This window comes from Martes martes (genome assembly GCF_963455335.1).
Source record: "Martes martes genome assembly, chromosome: 12".
NCBI lineage: Eukaryota > Metazoa > Chordata > Mammalia > Carnivora > Mustelidae > Martes > Martes martes.
The window spans coordinates 43,317,784-43,345,520 of record NC_137900.1 but is presented as its reverse complement, the minus strand read 5'-3'; the positions used below and the strand labels follow the sequence as shown (position 1 = coordinate 43,345,520).

The 27,737-nt window shown below is 39.8% G+C and overlaps 1 protein-coding gene across 2 annotated transcripts in view; it reads left to right on the top strand.

Moving 5' to 3' along the window:
• The window catches only part of FREM1 (FRAS1 related extracellular matrix 1), a gene marked incomplete at its 5' end in the record, with an annotated part of 141,777 nt that overhangs the window by 26,020 nt on the left and 88,020 nt on the right, over positions 1 to 27,737 (top strand). For both annotated transcript variants that reach the window (XM_080819605.1, XM_080819604.1), the window contains 9 exons: positions 295 to 403; positions 4,441 to 4,572; positions 11,776 to 12,120; positions 12,736 to 12,878; positions 18,551 to 18,744; positions 19,444 to 19,534; positions 20,825 to 20,992; positions 24,363 to 24,571; positions 27,124 to 27,217. In XM_080819605.1, the coding sequence (XP_080675731.1) occupies positions 295 to 403; positions 4,441 to 4,572; positions 11,776 to 12,120; positions 12,736 to 12,878; positions 18,551 to 18,744; positions 19,444 to 19,534; positions 20,825 to 20,992; positions 24,363 to 24,571; positions 27,124 to 27,217 (1,485 nt within the window). The remainder of the gene's footprint in view (positions 1 to 294; positions 404 to 4,440; positions 4,573 to 11,775; positions 12,121 to 12,735; positions 12,879 to 18,550; positions 18,745 to 19,443; positions 19,535 to 20,824; positions 20,993 to 24,362; positions 24,572 to 27,123; positions 27,218 to 27,737) is intronic.

The window sequence follows — 27,737 nt, the reverse complement described above, 5'->3', positions numbered from 1 at the left end:
GAGCCCCATGTCAGGCTCCTCGCTCAGCGAGAAGTGTGCTTCTCTCCCTCTGCTCCTCTCCCTGTGCTCGCTCGCACACGCGCGCACACACACACTCTCTCTCTGTGTCTCTAAAATAAATAAACCAGTCTTTCTTTTTTTTTAAATAAATAAACCAATCTTTAAAAAAATGAGTTATGGCTTCAGCAGAAACCTAACCTTTTGCCTCCCACTGTGATGTCTGCCCCAGGAATAGTGGTATTTTATGCTCTAAACTGTCAGTGTGTGATCCATAGGCAACTGTTTTGTTTGCAGCTGGAGGTGGAGGTTTATGATTTCTTCTTCGAGAGGAGTGCGCCCATTACAGTCCACATCTCCATCAGAACAGCGGATACCAACGCCCCGCGGGTGTCCTGGAACACAGGTGAAGCTCCGTGGAGGGTGTCAAGCCACAGAGCCCTAAAGGGAAGATGGAAAAGTATATGGGTCAGGAAAGAAAGGTCGTTTTCTTCCCATTTTGCACAAGAGGCAGCTGAAACCCAGCCCGGTGAAGGCAATCAGATAGTTGGTTTTGTTTTGTTTTTCCTACTATCAGGGTGAGAAATTAAAATCCAGGATTCCTGTGTGGGGAAGCCAAGTTTCTCCTCTGGAAGAAATAAGCCAGAAGGGCACCTCTCAACTGAATGAGGCAAAAATTGACTACTTGGGAGATTGAGCTATAGTTGGACAGAGAGTGAAAAGGTGTCCAACCACACTGTTCAGAAGGAGGGAAGGAAGCTGTAGACTAATTCATTGTCCTGTTTTTAAGACAGGCAGGGAAGCCACAATACAGGAATAAAGAGCTTAAAGTGCTTCATTTTAAAAGAAGGTCACTTCTGAGTGGTCTTTAATGCAATGTATATATTTAGATCACATGTAAATGTGGAATGTAAATGAGGATTTTTCTCCTTTCCCACTGATCTCATTGACAGCATTTACAATATACTTGTAAGTAGTGGCCGTAGGTTCTGTTAAGGGAAAACATCTCTGTCTGATTTAAATCCCCACGTGGTGGCTTAAACTTGTTGCGGTGTGTGTGTGTGTGTGTGTGTGTGTGTGTATGCCCTTGCCTGTGGGTACACACACACACGTGTTTGCATGTATGTGAGTTTCAGTCATGAGAACATTGGTTGAGCAGTCTTGTGTTTCTATGTCCCACTCTACCTGTTAGAGGGTTAATGAAAGAAAAGAAGGAATTGATAACCCGAAGTTTAGTAATAATCATATATTAAGCGAATTATTGCTTCAGATAGAGACTTAATAGTCTGTGTGATCTGTGAAACCCAAGCTTGTTAAGAGCGCTCCAAATCTGGTTTTGACTACTTGGGACATGACAATTTTTTTTAAAATCAATTTTTAGTTATGATGAACTTAATGTATGTTCATCACTGAAAACTTGGCAAGTACATTAAGCAATAAATTGAATGAATGGATGGATAATAATAATGATACTAATAACGAATGAATAGTAATGAATAAATGATTGAAATGGTAATAAATGAATAAAATCATTTATTACTCCACCATGAAGACAGAACCACTTTTTTTTTTTTTAAGATTTTATTTATTTATTTGACAGACAGAGATCACAAGTAGGCAGAGAGGCAGGCAGAGAGAGAGAGGGAAGCAGGCTCCCCGCTGAGCAGAGGGCCCGATGTGGGGCTCGATCCCAGGACCCTGAGATCTTGACCCGAGCCGAAGGCAGTGCCTTAACCCACTGAGCCACCCAGGCGCCCTGACAGAACCACTCTTAATATTTTGTTGTCTATACTTCTAGTCTTGCTTATTCTTCTGCTGTGTCCCATGGTGCCTTGGATTATGCTGTACCATACACTCATGGCTTCAAAACCCTTATTACCAATCACAGAGATTCTTTTTTTTTTTTTTAAATAGGCTCCACACCCAGCATGGAGCCTAGCATGGGTCTTGAACTCACGACCCTGAGGTCAAGAACTGAGCAAAGACCAAGAGTTGGACACTTAACTGACTGGGCCCCTCAGGCACCCCTCATAGAGATTCTTTATATGTGCTTGTTCTCCCTCCCTTCTTTCTTTCCTTTCTTCCTCCCTCCCATCTTTCTCTCTCTCTCTCTCTTCAGACTGTATGGCTTACCCCAGGTTCCCCAGCCAACAGCCCTTGAGGCAGGTCATATACTAACCCTATACCCAAACAAGAATGAGGGGGAATGGAGGTTGTGAGGAACAAATAAAAAGTTGACATGACTAAGTTGGTGAGAAAGTGAAGTTGACTGCTCCCTCATGCTGGTGTCTCCAGGAGGAGCTGGAGCTGCTGTGTGTGGGAAGAGTCAGAGTTGGGCTGGGGAAAGGGTGAATAGTCTCTCTCTTAACTCCTTCCCATCTCCTGTCTCACTGTGGTCAGTTTGCCCCACTGGATGTCAGCTCCCCACAGGTCCATGATGAGCTACCTGGCCCCTCTTTGCTGCTGCAACAGAAACTCCCTGGGTCCCCTGGTGTAGGTAGGACCTGGCTGTGGTCACAAGGGTGGGTCATGCCACAACCTGGCCCTTGACCAAGAGGACAGCTGAGGTAACCAGCCACATCAGAAGATGAGGCAGTGGTAGCAGCCAGGACTTTACAATTGTGGGAACTGTGGGGTCCCCAATGGGGCTGTTGCTTTGAGAAAGCTCATGCATGGTCACAGCTCGCAAGGGGGGATGGGGAGAAGCTGGCCAGGTTTGAAAGGGAGTGTCATCAGGTCCACCAGTACACTACTTTTAAGTTTTATCAATTTGTTTCCTTAAAAAGCATTGCTCCCTTTTATTTTTTTAATTTTAATTTTTTAAAAAGATTTTATTTATTTATTTGAGAGACAGAGATCACAAGCAGGCAGAGAGAGAAGAAGAAGCAGGCTCCCCGCTGAGCAGAGAGCCTGATGCGGGGCTCAATCCCAGGACCCTGAGATCATGACCTGAGCCGAAGGCAGAGGCTTAAACCACTGAGCCACCCAGGCACCCCTAATTTTAATTTTTTAAAAATATTTTATTTATTTATTGTGAGAGAGAAAGAGAGCACATGTAAGCCATGGGGAGGGGCAGAGGGAGAGAGACAATATTTTTTTTAATGGTATTCATTTATTTATTTATTTAGAGAGAGCATGAGCAGAGGGGGGGGCAAAGGGAGAAGCAGACTCCCACTGAGCAGGGAGCTTGATGCGGGACTCGAGCCCAGGACCTTGGGATTGTGACCTGAGCCAAAGACAGAGACTTAACCGACTGAGCCACCCAGGTGCCTGCTTTGCTCCCTTTTTGTATTCTTTGCAATAGGTCAGTTCCTGGATCTCCTGGATAATGGCATTGGCAGTGATGCTCAGCTCCCCATTTTTCACTGGAGTGTTCCATCCAGGATCTGTATTCTGGCTGCTCTGAGCAGCACTTACCCTCTCCCCAGATTTCTTCCAGCATGCTGGTTCCAAGGAGAAGATTTTATTTCATTTCCTTTAGTAACAAAAGTCCCTTCTTTGTTCGAGTCCAGAATAAAATTCAGCCATCATTGCAGAGTGTCAGACTCTTCATGTCTAATATCGTTAAACGCTCCGCTAGTGTAGTAGCTCTGTATTCGCATGGTTACCCACTTTACATTCTCTGTCCTATGGGCTACTCTTGCACTCATAACTTATATGGAAAAGCTCTTCTGATTCTTTTGCCTGCTTAAAATATCTGGATTCATCTTTGAAAAATTCCTTGTAGACATTTTTGAACTAGAGACCACAGTGAACATAACATCTATTCTTTTCTTTAATATTTATTTTCTGGACCACCATGTCTCTAATGGATATATAAGGAACAAGTTGTGAGTTTGGGGTTAATAGTATTAAAAGAAGAAATATTATGGGGTACCTGGGGGGTTCAGTTGGTTAGCTCTCTGCCTTCATCTCAGGTCATGGTCCCAGGGCCTGGGGTCGAGCCCTGAGTCAGGCTTGCTGCTGGGTGGGGAACTTGTTTCTTCCTCTCCCACTCCCCTTGTTTGTGCTCTCTCTCTCTCTCTGTCAAATAAATACAATCTTTTAAAAAAGTAGAAATATTACTAAAAATATGGGATACCTGGGTGGTACAGTTGGTTAAGCATCTGGCTCCTGGTTTCAGCTCAGGTTATGATCTCAGGATCGTGAGATCAAGCCCCACATGGGACTCCACACTGAACATGGAGTCTGCTTGAGATTCCTGCTTCCTCTTCCTCTGCCCCTCCCCTCTGCACACTCGCTCTCTCTCTCTCAAATAAATAAATAAATCTTAAAAAAAGAAATATTACTAAAAATAAAAGCTAAATTCCAATTTCTTATAAAGCTTTCAAAGATACAATTTTCAGCTAGTTTCGTGACTGAAAATTCATTAATCTTGTCTTAAAGTAGACACGTTGGCATGCCATAGAACTTTCCAGGACTCTTGTCTGTTTTCTCTTATAGGTCTGAGTCTTCTAGAGGGCCAGTCTCGGGCCATCACTTGGGAACAGTTTCAGATTGTCGACAACGATGACATCCATGCTGTCCGGCTGGTCACCGTGGGCGGCTTGCAGCATGGACGGCTTACACTAAGAGGTGAAAGATCAGTCTTTTTGACCTAGAAGAGAATCTGAGAAGTATTTTCTCCAAAGGCAGATCATATTCGACAGGATGTACATAGCATCTCTCAGGCCACATTTCTTTCTCTCTTTTTTCCCCAAGTTTTTATTTAAATTCTAGTTGATTAACATATAATGTAATACTAGTTTCAGAAGTAGAATTTAATGATTCATCACTTACATATAACACCCAGTGCTCATCACAACAAGTGCCTTCCTTAATACCCATCAGCCATTTAGCCCATCCCCCACCCACCTCCCCTCTGTTAATCCTGTTTGTTCTCTATAGTTGAGTCTCTTATTGTTTGCTTCCCTCTCTCCTTTTTTCCCCTCTTCTCCTATGTTCATCTGTTTTGTTTCTTAAATTCCACACATCAGTGAAATCATATGATACTTGTCTTTCTCTGAATGACTTATTTTGCTTAGTGTAATACCCTCTAGCTCCATCCATGTCATTGCAAATGGCAAGATCTCATCCTTTTTTGATGGCTGAGTATTATTTTGTTATATATATGTATATACCACAATTTCTTTATCCATTCATCAGTTGATAGACATTTGTGCTCTTTCCACAACTTGGCTATTGTTGATAATGCTGCTGTAAACATTGGGGTGCATGTATCCTTTCAAATCAGTATTTTTGTATCCACTGGGTAAATACCTAGTAGTGCAATTGCCGGGTTATGGGGTAGTTCTATTTTTAACTTTTTGAGGAACCTCCATGTTGTTTTCCAATGGGGCTGCCCCAGTTTGCATTCCCACCAGTAGTGTAAGAGAGTACCCCTTCCTCTGTATCCTTGCCAACATCTCTTGTTCCCTGTGTTGTTAATTTTAGCCATTATGACAGATGTGAGGTGATATCTCACAGAGGTTTTGATTTGCATTTCCCTAGTGATGAGTGCTGTTGAGTATCTTTTCATGTCTGTTGGCCATCTGTATGTCTTTGGAAAAAATGTCTGCTCATGTCTTCTGCCTATTGGAATATTTGTTTCTTGGGTGTCAAGTTTGCTAAGTTCTTCGTAGATATTAGATACTAATCCCTTATCTGATATAACATTTGCAAATATTTCTCCCATTCTGTAGGTTGCCTTTTAGTTTTGTTGATTATTTCCTTCTCTATGCAGAAGCTTTTTATCTGAAGTCTCAGTAGTTCATTTTTCCTTTTGTTTCCCTTGCCTGTGGTGACATATCTACTAAGAAGTTGCTGTGGCTGAAGTTGAAGAGGTTGTTGCCGCTGTTCTCTTCTAGGATTTTGATTATTTCCTGTCTCACATTTAGGTTTTTCATCCATTTTGAATTCATTTTGGTGTATGGTGTAAGAAAGCGATCCAGTTTCATTCTTTCTCATGTTGCTGTCCAGCAACCATTTGTTGAAGACACTGTCTTTTTTTCCACTGGACATTCTTTCCTGCTTTGCTGAAGATTAGTTGACCATAGGGTTGAGAATCTATTTCTGGCTTCTCTATTCTGTTCTATTGATCTATATGTTTCTTTTTGTGCCAGTGCCATACTGTCTTGATAATTACAGCTTTGTAATAGAGCTTGAAGTCTGGAATTGTGATGCCTCCAGATTTGCTTCTCCTTTTCAAAATTGCTTTGGCTATTCGGGGTCTTTTGTGACTCCATACAAATTTTAGGTTTGTTTGTTCTAGTTCTGTGAAAAATGCTGGTGGTATTTTGATGAGGATTGCATTAAATCTGTTGATTGCTCTGGGTAGCATAAACATTTTAACAACATTTGTTCTTCCAATCCATGAGCATGGAATGCTTTTCCATTTCTTTGTGTTATCTTCAATTTCTTTCATCAGTGTTCTATAGTTTTCAGAGTACAGATCTCTTACCTCTTTCATTAGGTTTATTCTTTGGTATCTTATGGTTTTTGTTGCAATTGTAAATGGGATTGATTCCTTGATTTCTCTTTCTGGTACTTCATTATTGTCATATAGAAATGCAACAGATTTCTGTATATTGACTTTGTATCTTGCTACTTTGTTGAATTCATTTATCAGTACTAGCAATTTTTTGGTGGAATCTTTCAGGTTTTCTACATAGAGTATCATGTCATCTGCAAATGTTTGACTTCTTCCTTGCTGATTTGGAAGCATTTTATTTCCTTTTGTTGTCTGATGGCTGAGGCTAGGACTTCTAGTACTGTATTAAGTAACAGTGGTGAGAGCGGACATCCTTGTCCACTCTCAGTTTTTCCTCATTGAGGATGATATTAGCTCAGAGTTTTTCATATATGATCTTTATTATGTTGAGGTATGTTCCCTCTATCCCTACTTTGTTGAAGATTTTAATAAAAAATGGATGCTATATTTTGTCAAATGCTTTTTCTGCATCAAGTGAGGGGATCATATGGTTCTTACCTTTTCTTTTATTAATGTGGTGTATCACATTGATTGATTTGCAAATGTTGAACCACCATTGCAGCCCATGAATAAATCCCACTTAATCATGGTGAATAATTCTTTTAGTGTACTGTTGGATCCAATTAGCTAGTATCTTGTTGAGAGTTTTTACATCCATTTTTACTAGGGCTATTGGCCTGGAATTCTCTTTTTCAGTGGGGTCTTTGTCCGATTTTGGAATCAAGGTAATGCTAGCCTTGTAGAAGGAGTTTGGAAGTTTTCCTTCCATTTCTATTTTTTGAAACAGTTTGAGAAGAATAGGTATTAACTCTTCTTTAAAAAGCTGGTAGAATTCCCCTGGGAAGCCATCTGTCCCTAGACTTTTGTTTATTGGGAGATTTTTGATTACTTATTCATTTCTTTGCAGATTATGAGTCTGTTCAAATTTTCTATGTCTTTCTGTTTCTGTTTTGGCAGTTTGTAGGAATGTTTCTAGGAATTCATTTCTAGGAATTTGTCCATTTCTTCCAGATTGCTCAGTTTTTGGCATATAATTTTTCATAATATTCTCTTATGATTACTTGTGTTTCTATGGCATTGGTTGTGATATCTCCTCTTTAATTTGTGATTTTAAAAAAATCTTATTTATTTATTTGACAGAAAGAGAGAATGAGCTGGGAGAGGGGCAGAGGGAGAGGGAGAAGCAGACTCCTCACTGTGCAGGGAGTCTGACATGGGGCTCAATCCCAAGACTCCTGGATCCTGACTTGAGCCCAAGGCAGAGCTTAACTGACTGAGCCACCCAGGTACCCCTAATTTGTGATTTTATTTACTTGTGTCCTTTCTCTTTTCTTTTTTGATAATTCTGGCTAGGTTTTTATCAATTTTATTAATTCTTAAAAAGAACCATCTCCTAGTTTCATTGATCTGTTTTACTGTGTTTTTGTTGTTGTTGTAGCTGGTTTGTTTGTGTCTATATCATTTATTTCCCTTCTTCTTTTGGCTTTAGTTGCTGTTCCTTTTCTAGCTCCTTTAGGTTATGTATTTGAGACTTTCTTGCTTCTTGAGGTAAGCCTCAATTATTGCTATATACTTCCCTCTTTTGACTACTTTTGCTGCATCCCAAAAGTTTTGGACTGTCACATTTTCATTTTCATTTGCTTCCATATATTTCTTTATTTCTTCTTCAATTTCCTTGTTACCCATTAATTCTTTAGTAGTATGTTCTTTAGCCCCCATGTATTTGTGGTTTTTCCAAGTTTTTTCTTGTGGTTGACTTTAAATTTCATAACCTTGTCATCGGAAAATATACATGGTATGATCTCAGTATTTTTTGTAATTGTTGAGGGCTGATTTGTGACTCAATATGTGGTCTATTCTGGAGAATGTTCCTTGAGCACTTGAAAAGAATGTGTATTCTGTGTGCTTAAAAAGAATGTGTCATTCAAAGTCATTATTTTCTTGTTGATTTTCTGCTTAGATGATCTGTCCATTGCTGTTAGTAGGGTGTTAGAAGTCCCCTGCTATTATTGTATTATTATCAATGAGTTTCTTTATGTTTGTTATTAATTGATTTTATATTTGGGTGCTACCAAGTTGTGGGCATAAATATTTACAATTATTAGATCTTCTTGGATAGAGCCCTTACTCATGATATAGTGCCCTTCTTCATCACTTTTTAGAGTCTTTGGTTTAAACTATAGTTTGTCTGATTTAAGTGTGGCTACTCTGGCTTTCTTTTGACATCCATTAGCGTAATAGGTGGTTCTCCAAGCCCTCACTTTCAATCTGCAGATGTCTTTAGGTCTAAAATTAGTTTCTTGTAGGCAGTATATGTGGATCTTTTTTTTTTAGTCCATTCTGATATCCTATGTCTTTTGATTGGAGTACTTATTCTATTTACATTCAGAGATATGAATTTATTCATATTTGTATTGTATTACAAATCAATTGTATTACCTGTAAAGTTCGTGTTTCTGGAGATTTTCTCTATCCCTTTCTAGTCTTTGTTGCTTTTGGTCTTTCTTTCCTACTCAAAGCGTCTCCTTTGGTATTTCTTGCAGTTTAGTGGTCATGAATGCTTTAGTTTTTGTTTGGGAAATTCTTTATCTCTCCTTCTATTCTCAATGACAGCCTTGCTGGATAAAGTATTCTTGGTTGCATATTTTTCCCATTTCGCCTGTTCAGTATATCATGCCACTTTCTTCTGGCCTGCCAGGTTTCTGTGGAGATATCTGATGTGAACCTGATTTGTCTTTCTTTGTAGGTTAGGGATTTTTTTCCCCTTCCTGCTTCCAGAATTCTTTCCTTATCTCTGTATTTTGCAAATTTTACTGCAGTAAGTCTTGGTGTTGGCTTGCTTTTGTTGGTTTTGATGGGAGTTCTCTGTGCCTCCTGGATTTGGATGTCTGTTTCCTTCCCCAGATAAGGGAAGTTTTCAGCTATAATTTGTTCAAAGAAACCTTCTGTCTTAGACCTCATTTCTATTTTTCTATTTTTATTTTTTTTAAAGATTTTAATTATTTATTTAAGAGAGAGAGAGACAGAGAGAGTATGAGCTGGGGGAGAGGGACAGACTCCCTGCTGAGCAGGGAACCCGACTCTGGGCTCAATCCCAGGACCCTGAGATCATGACCTGAGCCGAAGTCAGATGATTAAGTGACTGAGCCACACAGGTGCCCCTTAGACCTCATTTTTAAATAAATTGTTATATCCAGAAAATCTGGAGATCTTGAAACCATTAGCTTTTGCATTAGGGTGCTCACATCAATGGATGGCCATTTATTTACTTATTTATTTATTGAAGAGGGAGGAGCAGAGAGAGAGGGAGAGAGAGAATCTTAAGCAGACTTCATGTCCAGCACATAGCCTGATGTGGAGCTTGATCAATATCACAACCCTGAGATCATGACCTGAGCCCAAATCAAGAGTTAGAATGGACTGAGCCACCCAGGTACCCCTGGATGACCATTTATGAATAGCCTCCTCTACTTAGCTCATATTTAAATCTCAGATGCCAGGTAGTACTCCTTCGAAATATATTCTTTAACTTATGATCTTACTCCCACTGAAAGACAAAATATTTCCCTCTCATTTCTCTGATTCAGAAAAGTGCATTGAAAAACAGAGAAGCTTAGTTTTTTTAATACTTGGTAATTATTATGTTATTATATTAATAGCATTATGTTATGTTAATTATGTTATAAAGATAGTAGTTAACAAGGCAGTAAGCCCTAATAAAAATAATATTCATATCATATGATAGTGTAGTCCATTCCTTATAATGAGCTCGGAGGATTTAATTTAGTTATCCTCTTGGCATATTCCCAACTATACAGCAGAAAGGGGGTTCTTATTTATTATCATTTGTGATTAGGATTTCTGAAATCAAAAATGAAATGATAAATTCTCTTGCCTAATCCCAGGAGAGTAGGAGATTGGTTTAAGCCTGGGTGTATTAATTAGGGTGGATGTTCAGCTACATGTAAAGGAAACCCGGTTCCAGTTATTTAAAAATTCAATATTTATTTTCCTCGTGTGATAAGTTGCCCAGAGGTAGGTATTCCAGATCCATGATGTCAGGAGCTCTTTCTGCTCTGTCAATGGTCACAAGCTAGTGCATACACCTCTAGACTTTGGGTCTGCATTCCAGGAAGGAAGAAAGAGAGGGACAATGAAACAGTTATGTCAATTAATTTTCTCTCTTTAATAGCTTTTCACAGAAATCTGATACAACAGGTTCCTCTTAAATCTACCAAGCACATATTACCTCCCAGATGCAGTGGAGTCTGGAAACCTGAGTATTTTTTAATGGTCATATTGCCATTCCAAATAAAAGTAGGATTCTGCTACTGGTGAAGAAGCAGAAAGAGGCTACTGGACAAGTAACCTGTAGTGTCTATTACACAAATGTTTAATCATTTATTCCAGTCAGGGTTTTAAAACAACCATACAGTGTGGGGAGAGCAACTGGGGCACTTGTCATCAAGAATTGTAATCACTTATACAGAGTGAATCAATGTTTATTAACACTGTAGAAATGAAGAGTAGAGTGGTAGCCCATGATGATGTGGCTCAGAGGAGGTAGAAAATAGTACTAATATTTATTAAGTATTTTCTTTGTGCCCGATACTATACAAAGCATTCTATATACTTATATCAGCTTTATGAAATGAAGTAGTTTCATTATTCCCACTTTACAAGTGGGGAACCTGAGATTTAGAGAAGTTGACTTGTCTAAGGTCATCTACCTAGAAAATGGCTGAACTGGGCTTTGAACTGAGGCCATTAGATACCAGAGCTCTAGCTTTTGGGCAATAAGTCAGTGATTCTCAAACTTTAGCATGTGTTAGACTCTCCTGGAAGTTTAGTGAAACACAGATTGTTGGGGCTTACCTCCAGAACTTGCATTTGTAACAACTTCCTAGCTGGTACCAATGCTCCTGGTTGAAGACTGCCCCTCTAAGAGGTACTGCCATGTAGGATGACGACAATGAGTTTAATAATCAACATATTTTGAAAGCTTACTGTTTTTTAAGTTCTCTCATCCTTAATAGGTAATATGAGGTAGGTAGTATTACCCTTGTTTCATAGATGAGTCTCAAATGAATTAAGTACCTTGCCCAAATCCACACAACTCATTAGTGTTACAGCCAGTATTCAAAACCAGGTTTTTGGAGGTCCAGAGCTGACTAAACAAGACTGTTTAAGTGAGGCACGAATTGGCTGGTCCACTTTCCTTAACACCCTTTGCTCTAGGGCTGCTTTCACTATAGCTGTTCCCTTGGCACCCCCCATTCAGTCAGCTCCATCTCTGCTGTCTCCATCAGGCGGGAAAGGATTTCTCTTCACCGTGGCTGACCTTCAGGCTGGAGTTGTTCGCTATCATCATGACGACAGTGATTCCACCAAAGACTTTGTGATCTTCAGGATATTCGATGGCCAACACAGCATCCACCATAAGTTTCCCATCAACATTTTGCCTAAAGATGACAGTCCCCCATTCCTTATAAGCAATGTTGTGATTGAACTGGAGGAGGGGCAGATCATACCGATCCAGGGTTCCATGCTGAAAGCATCAGACATGGACTCCAGTGATGACTACATCTTCTTTAATATCACGAAACCTCCTCAAGCTGGAGAAATCATGAAGAAACCAGGGCCAGGGCTGATAGGTAAGTTCTGAACAGTGAAGATTGTTGGCGCCAGTATTTGTACAAGGGTGGACATCAAGCTTATGAGGTATGATACGATGATCATTCTCATTTTATGGATGGGAAACTTCACACCTAGAAAAGTTAAATTGATCTATTCAAGTTTGTGCATCTGGAAAGTTCCGGCCCTCAAGCTGACTATTACACTATGAAAAATTATGTCTGCCAAGCAAGATGATAGAACGAATAAGTTTGAAGAGAAGTGTTTGGCCTAAATATTGATAAAGTAATTTTCTGAATAACATTTGTTTATGCTTTATCAGAATAATTTCATAAATACTTCTTAAAGTAGTCAAGAGTAACAAAATAATAGTGATCAAGTAGTTAGTGTTAGTTAAGACTGTGTTCCTAAAAAATATTTTTTGTAATGCTAATTTTCCTACATATTTTAAGATAGGTATAGCAACTTTAATTTTTCTGCTTATTATTTCTAAGCTTTGATAAAATATGTAATGAAAATTCCTTGGGTGCATACACCATACTAGGCAGAAAGTACTTTGAAGGTAAGTCCAAAGTTTATACTCCAACATCTGGAAGATTGTTACAAAAGTATGTGGTGTTTTGTGGACCCAATAGGCTATCCTGTCCCTGGCTTCCTTCAGAGGGATCTATTTAATGGCATCATTTACTATCGTCACTTTGGCGGAGAGATCTTTGAAGACTCTTTTGAATTTGTCCTGTGGGACAGCCATGAACCTCCAAATCTCTCAGTGCCACAGGTAAGAGGCTATCTCTGAATACTGTCCTCAAGTCTTGTCCACAGATATCCATTCTGGGAGGTGTCATTAGAAACTACATAAAAGCAGGTTTTAAGGTTCAAAGTTTGAGAAACAATGGATTCAGCAAGATTAAGTCAATTTCTTTGCATGTCTTCTCTACCTTTTACTTTCCTAATACGTTTTGTAAATTATTGTGTTTGTAAGTTATTGTATTTGTAAATATTGTATTTGTAAATTACTTGTAAAAACTCCGTGTTATGTTATGCTGTGTTTTCAAGATTATTTAACCATGGGGCCCTTACAGAACACCTACCAAATATATTGGCCTCATAACACTCAAGAAAACACTGGCATTTTATGTGTAAGTGGTGAAGTATAGTCTCTGAAGTTACACTCCCCGTGTTTCTCTCCTGTTCTTGACCCGACCTGTGCCTCAGTTTCCTCATCTGTAAAATAGATAAATACTACAACTTCCTTATAGGGCAATTGGGAGAGTAAGGGAGATAATTATGTATAAAGTACTGAGCTTTCTGGCACATGATAAGCACTCAATAGATAAATTAGTTATTATTTATTGTTGCTTTTGAAGAACTATGTGTTTCACCATCACTCAAGTATATCATTTAAGTATACAGGATACAGAAATAAGTTTAAGGAGGCATTCTCATATAGAAATTATGGAAAAGGAAGTTAGTGTAGGATCTGGACAGCTATAAACTATTAAAAGGTAGACTCCATATAAAGAGAGGATGGCTGGTGGTAGGGGTGGAAAAACAGCTGAAAATAGTGATCACTTACTATACATAGTTCTTTTTGCTAGGCATTTTATACCTATGATCTTGAAAGGTAGCATGTGCAGAAATCTAAGCAAATCTAGAACCAGCTCTAGAATGATTAAAAAAAAAAAAGAATTATTTTAGAGGGGGTAGGAACAGAGGGAGAAGGAGGAGGAAATAGACTCCCTGCTGAGCATGGAGCCCAGATGCAGAGCTTGGTCTCATGACCCTGAGATCATGACCTGAGCTGAAATCAAGAGTCAGGCACTTATCAGACAGAGCCACCAAGGTGCCCCTCTAGAATGATTTCTTAAAGCATGTGTCCCTATTGGCTATATAATGCTTCTCATAATGTCACTGTCATTTACATTAGCCACTGTATAGGGGACTGAGCTATTCATTTCTTTGCTAAGACAAAAGTAACAAAAAGGGATGATCAGGAAGAATGACGTCAGAGAGCCCAGAAACTGAAGGAACAAGGTGATCCCTGTTAAGAGGGAATAGAGAATGAATGAGAAAATTCTTAATTCATCTGCATATTGAATAACAAATCAATTCCTTTCCAAATAACAACTCCCGTTTTTGGTCAGTGTATTCTATGCCATTTCTAGGTTGCATTTTTGCTTGAGATCTTGGTTGACTTGATGATGCAAAATGGCGACGATGAATAGGATTTATTTTTAAATCTTCTATTGTAGCTATTCAAACCGACCTGCTTCTGACTAGAATATCATATCACTTTTAGCAGATTATGTATTTTTTTTAATTGAAAGATCAGGACTTCTTTTTCCTCTTCTGCTATTACATATTTTATGCATCATAGGTATAGAATTATTTATATTTATCTCATATTTATAGATCAAATGGGGATGTGAGATCTCCCTATAATAAGGAAAACTTCATTGAAACAGAATTATTTCTAAATCTTGGCAAATAGGTCAGACCAAACTCTGTAGATCCAGTTATAAGTTTATTCCCTATGGTGAATGGAAAACAAGAATCTCCTCAGGTTAGGCACAATGTGCATAAAGCAGGAAAGAACTTACGTAAGCAGGGATGCCCCTTCCCTCCTCTAGTCCTTCTCTATTGAATGCTCCTCTGAGAGGTTGGCTGACACACCGATCAACAGTATATCTACACATCAGCAAGAAACCCCCTCTCTCTTTCTATCTTTCTATCTTGGTTGTCATTACTGTCATCAAATTAAGCCTCACCTGCTCAGTTTGTTTTTGAAAAGTATTTCCTTTCTTATCCTTCTCAGTAGAGGGCTTTATGGGTCTTAAGCTGTAAGAGATCTTAAACCTAGGAGAAAGTGATATTAGAAGTAAAATGGGATGGGGGGGATGGGTGTAATAGGTGAGGGGGATTAAGGCATGCCCTTGTCGTGATGAGCACTAGGTGATTAAAGTAAGAACTTGAAGAAAAAAAAGAAGTAAAATGGAGAATGAAAAATAAGGATAGATGAGAGAAACAGGAAGAGGACTAAGAGATAGAGGAGGAAAGGAAGCAGGTGACACAAAGGCCTGTAGGTCAAGTGAAAGGAGGCAACTGGACATGACTGGATGAGAATGGGCACCCAGGGCATGGACATTTGTCAGAAGTCAGAATGGAAAGTGGGGTTGGCAAAGCTAACATGGGTATTAGTTTCTGGGGCTGAGAAATAGCACTGGATAATCTCACAAGAAAATGCAAGATAAAGAATCAGGCAAAAATCAGAGCTGAGGCAGAGAAAGGATCAAGAACCCAGGCTTGATGGCTTCTGGCTAAGAAAGTCAGATACTAACTGTCGGAGTATCATATGTGGACCCTGATCCTGAGGGTCAAGGTCAGGCTTTGTCATTTTGTGTACTGATTTATCACTTTATATTCAGATTTTCTTCAAGTGTGTGTGCAGGTGCCTATGGCTATAAGTAGACTGGAGGGGTGTAGGGAGAGCCAGCAGCGAGAGCCCAGTGATTGGGCACTAGTTTCTCACTGTCTGGGAATGGGTGTTCAATAATGTCTTTTTTACAACCAAATTTCAGTACAATGAGAATTCTTTATTTCTCTATGGAGTTTTTTTTAAATAGGATTTTTCCTACCCACAGACACACATACAATAATTGTTTAAACATACATAAATATGTAAAGATTCATCAATTTAAGTGAATATAAAGCATGTTGAAAAATGTGCCCACCAAGAATTACTACAGGGGTATAAAAAAGCATGCTTGTACATTCTTTTTACACAAAGAACACATTGGAGAATAAATTAGCATGGAAAATGGTCTCTTTGAAGGCACAATAACTATTGTTTCCATATTAAATCCAGTTTTTCAATTAAGTGGAGCCTCGCTGATGCACACTACGGCTGGGAGGTCCCGTAGAGAATTTCTGAACTTTGTAGATTAGCAAAAAACTATAATTGGAAAAAAAATTGTGACACAGACTCCAGGAGACTGGAGAAATGACTGTCGTTGTGTTCTTTTATTTTGATAACTGGCTTTAGTTTTTAGTTATTGAAATGCTTCATAACGGAGTAGTAAATATGTTGTATGCTTTTGTAAAAGTAATGAAGGATGGAGACAGGGGATTAATTAATTGAGCACCTACTACCAGATACTCGCTGTGCTACTAGAGAGAAAAACTGAGCCCCAGAGGGGTAAAATTATCTGCCCCAGGGAGCATAGCTTGTAGGTGACCGAGCCGGTGTCCCAGGCTTTATCACAGAAAAGCTTAACTATGCTTTAGTTTTTGCTCTGTGCATCAATTTTTTTTAAAGATTTTATTTATTTATTTGACAGACAGAGATCACAGGTAGTCAGAGAGGCAGACAGAGAGAGAAAGGGAAGCAGGCTCCCTGCTGAGCAGAGAGCCCGATGCAGGGCTCGATTCCAAGACCCTGGGATCATGACCTGAGCCGAAGGCAGAGGCTTTAACTCACTGAGCCACCCAGGTGCCCCTCTGTGCATCAATTTTAAAAGGAATTTTCTTCATTTTCAAATTAAATATTGTGAACACCATTATTGTAGACAAAATTGGCATTGCTGATCTGCTTTGGTAACAATATTAAAATAACTAGAACCAGGGTAAGAATACCTCATGCATCAAGCTGTGCAAAGATCCATGATGCCAAACAGATGTCCCATTTTGGGAGAGAGTTCGTAATTGCTTTCTCGCCAACAGTCATGGATTATTGGGGAAAAAAATAAATGTGATTATAAAAGTTGTTTGGCAAAGCTGCCTTGCCCTCTTACGTGATCCCAAACCCTGAGAGTATGATTTTAAGAGTGTTTAAAATCACAGATAGGACATATTGACTGAGTTAGCAAACACTGATGAAGTATCACCTACCTACAAAATACCATGCTAATTGCGGAGCAGCCAAAATGAACACAGTATTTATTGAGCACCTACTATGTGCCAGACACCCATCTACATGGTGATATTTGATCCTCATAGCAACTCTATGAGATATTTGTTGTTACACTTAACTAACCAATAAAACTGACACCCCAAGAAGTTGAGTGACTTGTTCAAGATTAATAGTTACTGAGTGGTATATTCTGCATTTTAACTGTCTGTCCACTGACAAATTTCACAGGGTTTGAAGTATGCCATGGTTCTCCCCTTGTGGACCTTTCAGTCTAGGAGAGACTGACATGTGAACTACTAATAGTATAAGGCAGTAAAATATTTGTTGAGGGATAAGCAAAATTCAGAAACAATTCCAACTGAGAGATTGGACAAAGTTGTTTTTTTTTTTTTTTTTTTTTACAGATTGATTTATTTCTTTTAGAGAGAGAGAGCATGTGTGTGAGGGGGAGGGGCAGAGGGAGCAAGGGAAGGGAAGAATCTCAAGCAGACTCCCCACTGAGCGGACAGTCCAATGCGGGGCTCAATTTCATGACTCTGATACCATGACCTGAGCCAAAGTCAAGAGTTGAACACTTAACTGACTGAGCCATCCAGGAGCCCCAAGAAACTGGGCAAAGTTTTAAGAAGAGTCCTCAAGGGTCAGAAAGCCTGAGGTTGCTGGAGAAAGCAGGAGAAAAGCACTGTAGATTGAAGGAGCAGCATGATCCAGAGCATAGAGGCCTGCTTGAGAACTACAACTGGGTATCTTATTGTGCTCATCAGGAGTCCTGGGTTAATGTTGAAAGGTGGCACAAGATAAAGTTGAAAGATAGAGTGTGTCTAAACTATGGAGGTCTTGGGTGCTATGCTGAGGAGCGTGAATAATTTAATCCCTCCTGAGTGGTTGTTTAGTTTTTTGGGGAGACGAATAACTGAGTTGGCCTGCATTTTTTTTTTTTTTTAAAGAGAGCACTAGAGATATGTAAAGTCAAGATTAGGTACAGGAATTAGGAATAGGAAGCTATTGCAATAATGTAGGGAAGAAAGGATGAGAGCGGGAGCTAGAGCAGTAAGAGTGGGAATGACAGTTGGGGTGGGGGCGGGATATGGTCATGGCATAGGAAATTTGGTAAGCAAAAACTCTGGGACCTGGAGATGTGTTACATGTCACAGGAGAAGGAGGAACCAAAGTGATAACAAGGTTTCTAGGATCAATGACTGAGTGGAGGGTGGTAGCAAAAGAAAGCATAGGTTGTTGGTGGAAGGGAGAAATAGAAATAAAATCAGGAACATATTTTGTGTATCATGTGCCTGTTCTGTAGCTTTCATGATGGCATTAACTATATTTGTGATAATTCTATTCTTAAAATATAACATTAAATGGGCATGAATGTTCCATTTTCGGCCCATGTTCTTAATAGCTCATGAATCATTTCAGTGGAAGGAAATTACAAATGGGAGTTTTGAATAGCGTCTTCGCCCTGACTGGGGGACTGTGGGGACATTTCCTTTGGTGTCCTTTGGTATTTCAAATTAATGGCACAGATAATTTCTTTCCAGGTGGTGACCATCCATATCACTCCAGTGGATGATCAGCTTCCAAAAGAGGCTCCTGGAGTTTCTCGGCATTTGGTTGTCAAGGAAACTGAGGTGGCCTACATAACTAAGAAACATCTACATTTTATAGATACAGAATATGACAGTGAGCTTCTCTACACGATAACGACACCTCCGTTTTTCTCTTTCGGCCACAGGTATCTCTTGAGAAGTCATCACCTGGGCTATTTGTTGAGGGTTGTGTCCAAGGACTGAGTCGCAAGTGTCCCTATACAATACTATGGTTCAGTTGTTCTGTTGGTCAGACATGAACTTGTACTCAAGTCCACATTTACTGTAATCTCAAACTTATACCTTCCTTCAAAAGCTGTATTAATTGGTAAGTGACTTGCTACTGGTAGTGTCTTCAGCTTAGGTAAGCTTCAAAGAGTCTTGAATCTTTTTTTCATACAACATTTCTTTTTTTCTAAAGAGAATGTTATTTTTGACTTTTTAATAAAAGGTATTGAATCTTCATAACACTATTTTCAGACATCGCAGGCCACAGAATGGTCATACTATATGATCCCAATCAGAAAAGCGACATGAATATACCTGAGGCTTGTGTCATGTACATGATAGCAAGGAAACATTTTTTAGGATGAAAGAATGATCCCCTTTCATGAGATCAAAGCAGAAAATTCTGTACATAGTTTCTGCAGTCATAAGAATGGCATTGATGACTCTGGACTGAAGGCTAGAACCCCCACAACAGCAGGAGAGAATATAAAGATGGAACATTTGATTTCTTCTTACAATGAACATTTGTAGCTTCAGAAAAGTTGGATGCAGGTTCTTTGACTAGATGTTTCTTGCCTGGAAAATTAGCTGATGTATTCTCCTGTGTTTCTCTTTAGACATCTGGATGCTGGGAAATTATTCATGGTGGATAGTGTCCCAAAGCTCACCAAAAATCCTGCAGCCCTGGGGCTGGGGTCATTCACTCAGGTATGATGCTATACTAAAATGTTGACAAACATGATGGAGATGTGTTCTGAGAGAAGGGATGACACTCCTAGTGTTGGACTCAAGAATGTTGGCCTTTGACATCTGTCAAAAGCACCAAATGCTTGATGTCTACATTCTTTCTGCTTGTACACTTTTAACTAGGATGTGCTATCTATTTGACAATGCTCTATTGAGCTGGATATGATTTCAAAATCTTGCTATGATTCAACACAGCCTTTTGTATTGTTTTACCAGTAGCAGGGCTCTGATTTACAGACTTGGTGTCTATGGTTTTATTCCAACGCATTCAAGTCACTCAAGATCCTACCATATTAGTTTCTTACAGCTGCTGTAGGTACCACAACTGGGTGGCTAAAAATAACAGAGACTCATTGTCTTGAAGTTCTGAAGGTTGGAAGTCTGAAATCAAAGTGTTGGCAGGGTCACGATTCTCTCAAACCCTGTAGGAGAAGCTTTTCTTGCTCTTCTTTGGACTCTCTGATGCTCTCTGGCTTGTGGATCATCACTCCATTCTGCCTCCGTCATCCTATGTGTCTTCTCTCTATGTGTCTCTCTCTTCTTATGAGGACACAAGTTACAGTCCACCCTTCCCTGTGACCACACCTTAACTTAACTGATAACAGCTGCAACAACCCAATCCCCAAATAAGGTCATATTCTGAGGTACTAGAAGTTAGAACTTCAGCATACCTTTTTTGGGGGACACATATTCAAACTATAATACTTACTGCCTTCCCAAATCTTTCACCAACCTTCTCCCCCTTCCTGTGGACTCTACCCTGAAAACTTCCCCGAGTCACAGTGATAATGATGAATACTTAGGCAGTAGCTACCCCTGTCTGTAGGGCTATTTCTGCCTAATCTCACAGTAGTTAGATGTTGCAAATGAGTATGTAAACCCCATGTGCTCAGTACTATTACTTTATTATTTCACTTATTATAGTGATGAAACAGAGGCCTTGAAAGTTTAGGTAACTTGACCAATATCACACAGCTAATTTATGGCAGAGCTGGGTCAAAATTCACATCTCCTGTCTTTTAGAGAGTTGGCTGACTTCAAGCACTTGGCATATTTATTTAATTTCTTTGTTCTTTTACCTCCTGGTTTTAGAAAAAGTGATCTATAAAACAGAGATTTTGGACTCTTCAAAGTGAGGTTGGCGTTTCTAGTGTTCGATGTCAACATAATGGTTCTTGGAGACCTAGTTCTCTGAAAATCTCTGATCCTTGCAGATGGGCACCCACGTGTCCATCTCGATTTGCTTTGCAGCATGCTGTGAACCACATGAAAGTGGCCTACATGCCACCCATGCAAGATATAGGCCTCCATCCGGGACGTGTCCAGTTTGCCTTTTCCATCAGTAACCAACACGGTGGCACTTTGCACGGGATCTGCTTTAACATCACAGTTCTTCCAGTGGACAATCAAGTTCCCGAGGTATGTATGACGTTTGATACGAAAGATGACAAGGCTGGAAAATCTCAGGAAAGGAAGGGAAGACTCGAAGACTTACTAAAAATGCTAACTTTCCTTTAGGCTATTTTCCAGAACTTTTTAATTTTTCAGCTACAGTGTAGGAAAAAAACCTTGGGGAAGGGAGTCTTTCACCTCCCATGGGACTTTCTGTCTGAAAGGTGAGATTTTCCAGTTGCTGAATTTGGCATTATTTTCAAAGCTTTATCATAACCTCTTTCATTTCCTTTCCTTTCTGCTCAGTCTCACATGCTGATCAGGGGAAGGGGATTAAGTTATGGGTCTCTTAGCAACCGGAAGGACTTATTTGATCTCATTGCAGGCCAACTCTAAGCTTGCTAATCTAAATAAGGTTTTTAATTTTTCAAATGAGTGAAGATGGATTCTTCTATCCTCTCCCACCCCAGCCCTAGTGTTGACATAAGCGGTCAAGCAGCTGGGCCTCATTAAAACTGAAATGCAAAGGCGATGCTACCTTGTTTATATCTTATCTGTGAGGCTGGACTTCATAGTGAAAGTTTGATCCAGACCCCATCAGGGGGTTAGACTTAACTCGTGTGGCTATTCCTGGGCTCATTTTCCCCTCAGAAGTAGAAAGACAAGGTAGGATTACCTATTCATCAGAACCCAGAGGGATGAGAACCCATACTTCTCTCACCTCCAAGGAAAGAGATCACCTTCCAGGCACCTGCTTGGAAGACAGTCAGGAGCCCTGAGTTTCCCTTTCCTGCTTCCTCCTCCACATTGCTACATCTGCCCGAAGTTGGAGGGCAGAGGTCTCACTGTGAGGGACCAAGGGGCTTACCCAACCCACAGAGCTATTCTGATAGAGCCAAACAAGACTTTTTTTATTTTTTTTTCCCAAACAAGACTTTTAATTAGTGAGTTGTCAACATTCACACATTTCGTATCAAGTCTGGCTTTCTGACTTCTCCTGAAAATTTGGGAGCTCTAAGAAGACTAAACTCACTTACTTACCCTGAGCAGCAGTTGCCTGGGCTTGCTCTCCAGTCTCCAGAGGCCCCACCACGCTCAGCACACTCATTTACATTGCTGGCCTGCCCCCTCAGGCCTCTGAACTTGTCATTTTCGGCAGAAGATGTGCCAAAGAGCTCACGAAAAAAACCAAAGAATCCAAACTATATTCTTTGATTCCTTCCCTGTCAGGGACCAGATCACATTCCCCGTGGAAGAAATAGTTTAGAATGTCTGTTAATTTGATTAGATCTTATTCATACCATCCTTTTCCGTGTAGGAGATACACGCCCTGAACTAGGCCAGCATCTTAAGAAGTCAAAGCATTTTCTAAAACAGTCACGGAGATAAGTACTGTTTTAAGCAAAGCAATCCAAACCTCTTGCTAGAGAAGAATGATCTGTGGAGAAAACTGGAAACAGTCAAGGGAATAGTTACCTCCCTCGTTTGAAGGTAGACCGAGCAGCTATGAGGACTCGGCTAACGTGGCATAGCGCCTTCTTTTTCCTATAGTGCATGGGACAAAAGAAATCATGCCTTAGAAAACTGAGACCATTAGAAATAAAATCAAATGAGTAGCTTCAGTGAAACCAGACACAAGAGTGGTTTCCTGGCATAAAATACCCACAGATGGCTGAGTTGAGTGATAACCACTAGGTGATTTTAATATCATGCTAACGGGAAGGCCCAAAACCTAAGCACTAGGTTTGGGCAGAGACTGAAAAGTTAGTGGTGAATGAGTTGGGGAAAATTAGCCTTATGCTTTTGTTTTTTGAAAGTTGCCCTAAAATACATATATATTTTGAAAACCGTAGAGTACAGCGGAGTATATCTCTTGAAACATTAGCATCTTGGGGTATTAATTGATGCAACTTTGGAATCAATGAGGTTGGCAGATGTGGACCTTGTATCAAAAATAATGCTCCTCTTTTAATAATAGGAGTATTCTTTCCTTCTCCTACAAACAGTGAAAGTGAAGGAGTAAGCCATGTGGGAAGGATGGGGGCGAGAGTCATTGTAGGGAGAGAAGTCCCTTGTATTGTGTTTTCCTTTCTAGTAGAGGTAACTTATTAAAGAATAGAAGGCAACTGGCTCAGGGTGGTTGGTCTCATAATTTCCATGACCCAGGAGGCTGCCTTGGGGCAGCTGTGCCCTTGTGGGCAGGAGGTTAGAGGAGGGCTCTGAGTGAAGGCTGTGACTTGTCCTTGCTCACTTCTTTTTCCTCTGCCCATCTCCACGCCCCCCAAACCCCCATCCCCACCCCCTCCAGCCACTCCCTTTACCAACTTTTTCCTCAGGAACGTTCTCCCTTCTGGGAGCGGCAGCAGGTCTGAAGAGAGCAGCTTCCTTCTTGAAGAATGCTGTATCCTCACATGGGTGGGGCACTCACCTCAGACCTTCAGGAGGGGACTTTCAGAGCCCATGAGTGGTACCCCAACTCTATCTGCTTGCTTTTACTTCTGTGTAGTAATATAAATTTAGGAGAATAGGCTAAACAAAGTTCACCAATGTTCCTACTGCAGGATCTCAGAATGTTGGATATGCTTACACGCCTTATAAATCTCCAAGGTGAAGATACTGTACATGACTCTTCTCAAGCCTTATTTGACCATATTACACTTCTTGCCAAGTCACAATGTAATAATAAAATATCCCAAGCCCTTCTGACTTGCTTTTTACTTTCACATGAATTGTTGGTTGAGTAGTGGATTTTTCTGTCATCAGAAGTTATCTTTATGGTTTAATTATTTGTCTGATGTTTGAATAAATGTATTTCTTATGGAATCTTCAATCTCCAATCTTCACTTTCCCAGGTCTACTTCTATCTCGAAAATACTCATTACAACTGACACTTAAAAGCTCCAACCAATTTCCCAAATCTTTAAGAATTTTTAGGGTAAAAGGAAAAGATGGATTCTGTCCTCTAAGGGAATTTGATAGAAGTGTTGTTTGTTGTCTAGATGAAGGTGTATATATATATATATATATATATATATATATATATCCAGCAATGGGGGGTGTGGACATGGTGATGGACATTACTATTTCCTCTATTTAGTACCACTGCTAGTAACCAGTTTGGTTGCCGCTTCCATTATAACGGGGTCTGAGGTAAATGAAATGTAGATACTTTCAAGGTTACAAATCCACCTTGCTTCTTTGTATACCTCAGTGCTTAGAATTGGAAATGTTTAGTAAAAATTTTTTTCAGCCAAGATGTTCAGCTATGAACTTGTCCCCTTTACCACATCCTTGAAAAATTAATTGACATGTGAAGGTGGTACCAGAAGTTTTCCATTTATTTAATGAGCTCAGTCTTCAGGGAAAGCTCATGGAATATTTTCTTCCTTCTTTTTAGGTGTTTACCAACCCCCTGAGAGTGACTGAGGGAGGTCAGTGTATCATCAGCCCAGAGAATGTTCTGGTTTCTGATGTGGACACCGAACTGGACAACATCTACCTCTCCCTGCAAAGACCGCCTCAGCATGGAAGTGTGGAGCTGGATGGCTTTCCTCTAAACACAGGAGGCACATTTTCTTGGGGAGATCTCCATGCCTTAAAAGTTAGGTTAGAACAATTCCTGGATCTCTTTTTTGATATGCTTTGGCCTTCATATGGATGAGTTGTGAGGCAGAGTAAAAGAAAGAAGTTTGTTCGATTTTTTTCAGGGTTACCAGCAAGCCAGTTAATACTTCAACAGTCAGTTGAAAATTAGAAATGATAAACTTTCAATTTCCCTCCAGACATTTTCTTTCCATCTGTCTAGCTTGTACCAGTGGAAATGACTTTTTGGATATTTGAACAACAGAAATTAATTACCATGAATGTTAAATTTGCTTCAACTGTACATATCACAAGAGGTAGTAGCCAAACTAGATGAATATAGACTGAAATAATCTATATGGCTAATCTATATAGTTGAACTTGGCTTTAAGGACAGTCAGTTTCACTACTGTGGAAACTGGGAATAAATTCTGTTGATCAGTATCTTTAGGGTTAATTTCTATTCCATTGTACTGGGAAGGGACTTGCAGGCAAACATGAAGTGTAGGCTGGGGAGGTAGAGGAACAGTACTTGGGTTTCTGACAGAGAGAGAGAGCAATTTATTTGTCAAGGTCCTACAGCAGTTCCCCTCACCTTGAGGTCTTTGACTTTTCTTGCTACTGTAGTTCTCTAAGAAACTTTCCTACAGAATTTAGTAACATGCCTTTTCTGTAAAACAATGCAAGATACTCAAAAGCAAGGATCAAGTAGACAGATATACTAGTTGACTTATCATTTATAGGTTCAAATTGTAGATGGGAATTTTGACCTCTCAGAAGGTATTAAGCATCAAATGCTTAATTCCACACTTGGAAGTTGACTAGGAGCTCAAATTTGTGCATAAGAACATCAATTTCATCTGAAATTTAGTTTGGTTACATTATTTATTCATGATCTCTAATATATTGACCTCTTTTCACTACTCATCCTATCCTCATTAAAATTTCCTTTTTTTAGAGATCTCAGCTCTTAGCTACATGTTAGAACAAGAGCTCTGTTTAGGTAATTCTTACTAGGGAGCAAGTGATGGATAGAAAAGTACTATTATCTGCCAGCACATATAATTCAAGGACTCTTCTATAGACTTGCAGTTGTGGGGTTTTTTTCCCCATTTGATCTTTACAGTAATCAAGGCTGACAAGGTTGATGGTTGTATTCTCATATTATGTGTTATATATTATATTATAGTTGAAGAAACTAGGAGGTTGAGGTCACTCAGTTAGTATATGGAAGAGTCTGGTTTTGGAAATTCTGTTTGATTCCTTAGCCATGCATTTGGATGTGTACTCCTAGATCCGCTTGGCTCTTTTAGGGGTATTAGTATGGTAAGATAGGATTAGTACATTATCACATATCTATTTTTGATGAAAATATCAAGGAGTATAAGAGGCAGTGTGTGGGAGGGATACTGGGGTGGGAGTGGACTTTCTTCACCATTGGAATGGAATCCCAAACCTGAGTCCCTACCCAGTGTATGGGTAAGACCAGTTCTGAGTAAAATATCTTTTAACCCTGGGATTTTTTCATATCTAAGTGTTTTATATGATTGATATATGATTTTTTAACAATTTATTTATTTGAAAGAGAGAGAGAGAGAGGGCATGTGCATGTGAAAGGGGGGAGGGATCGAGGGAGAGGGAGAGAGAGAATCTCAAGCAGACCCCCTGCTGAGTGGAGGGGAGCCCCAAATCAGGGCTCCAAATCAGGGAGCCCCAAATCAGGGCTCCATCCCAGGACCCTGAGATCATGACCAGAGCCAAAACCAAGAGTTAGTTGCTCAACCAACTGAGCCACCCAGGTACTCCTCAGTATTATTTTTATGTAACTTTTTAATTTTATTTCCTAGGGCTTATTTCCTATTTTGAACAAATCATTGATGAGCTAAAAATTTGGCTCAATTCAACCACTCTTTAGAACTTACCATGTATCACTACAGTGGTTGGAGAGTAGATGGAAAGTCTTGAATTAGACAATTCTGTTATAAAACTTGACTGGAAATTAAAGAAAAGTAGGGCCAAAGCTAACTCAAGGAAAAATATTTTTAAGTCTGGAGGGATTCAAAAATCTTTATAGGTCGAGTGGAAGAGAGCTAGTAAATAGAAAAGAGAAAATGGCAGAAGAGAGGCAATAAATAATTCATAGATCAGAGTTTTGTAGAAGAACTGAATAGATCGAAAGTACAGGCAGAAAAGTCAGGCTTAAAAATGGGGGAGGAGGGGCCTCATCAAGATTCAGTGTCCCTCTTTCACCTATTATCTGTCTCAGTAACTCCCCAGCCCCAGTCTTATTTTATATAAGTAAGCAAAACTACACCAACTTGTTCCCATTGCCATGGTAGCAAATTTTGGTTTGGGGGACATATCATGAATCCATATAACACATTTTTCCAGGGTGGAGCAAATTTTTACATTTAGGGACACTTGAGTAGTTCAGTATATGACTTCATGATTATGTTATGTTTTTTGTTATTCGTTTATTGGCCATGTGGCCAAAGCCATGGAAGAGCTTTTGTGTCAGACATCTCCTGCTGTCAACAGTGGCCTTGAGGGGCTAGTGGCAAATATCATCCCCACAGGTATCAGCATGATGGCTCTGAGAGACTTCAGGATGACATATTCTTGGAGGTCACAGATGGCACGAATTCAGCAGAATTTGTTCTACATGTTGAGGTGGGTAGAAAGTTTCCTTCCTCATTCATATAGAAATAAAGCATCTGGTTTGGAAGCCTTTTTTTTTTTTTTTTTTTTTTTTTTTAAGAATGAGAGAGAATGGGAGAGAGAGCATGTAAGATGTAAGTTGTGTGGGGACGGGCAGAGGGACAGAGAGAGATTCCACTCTCAGTCCAGAGCCTCATGCAGGCCTTGATCCCACGACCCTGAGATCATGACCAGAACCAAAATCAAGAGTCAGATGCCCAACCAACTGAGCCAGCCAAGCCCCTGCTTTGGAAGCCTCATTAGAATTCCTGATAGAACTTGAAAGTTGTGGACTCCAAACAAGAGCATACCTGCTTATGTCTGAACGTCTCAGGACAGGCAATAGACAGCAAAGTTATATTGGTGAAATGGGCATGCTGCCTTCTCCTTCTAATCCATTTAAAGATTAAGCCACTTGGACCTCAAACCCAGATACTTAACTTAAAAACCAGTTTGTTCTGTGTATAAATGGATTCTGATATTTTTGAGCTAT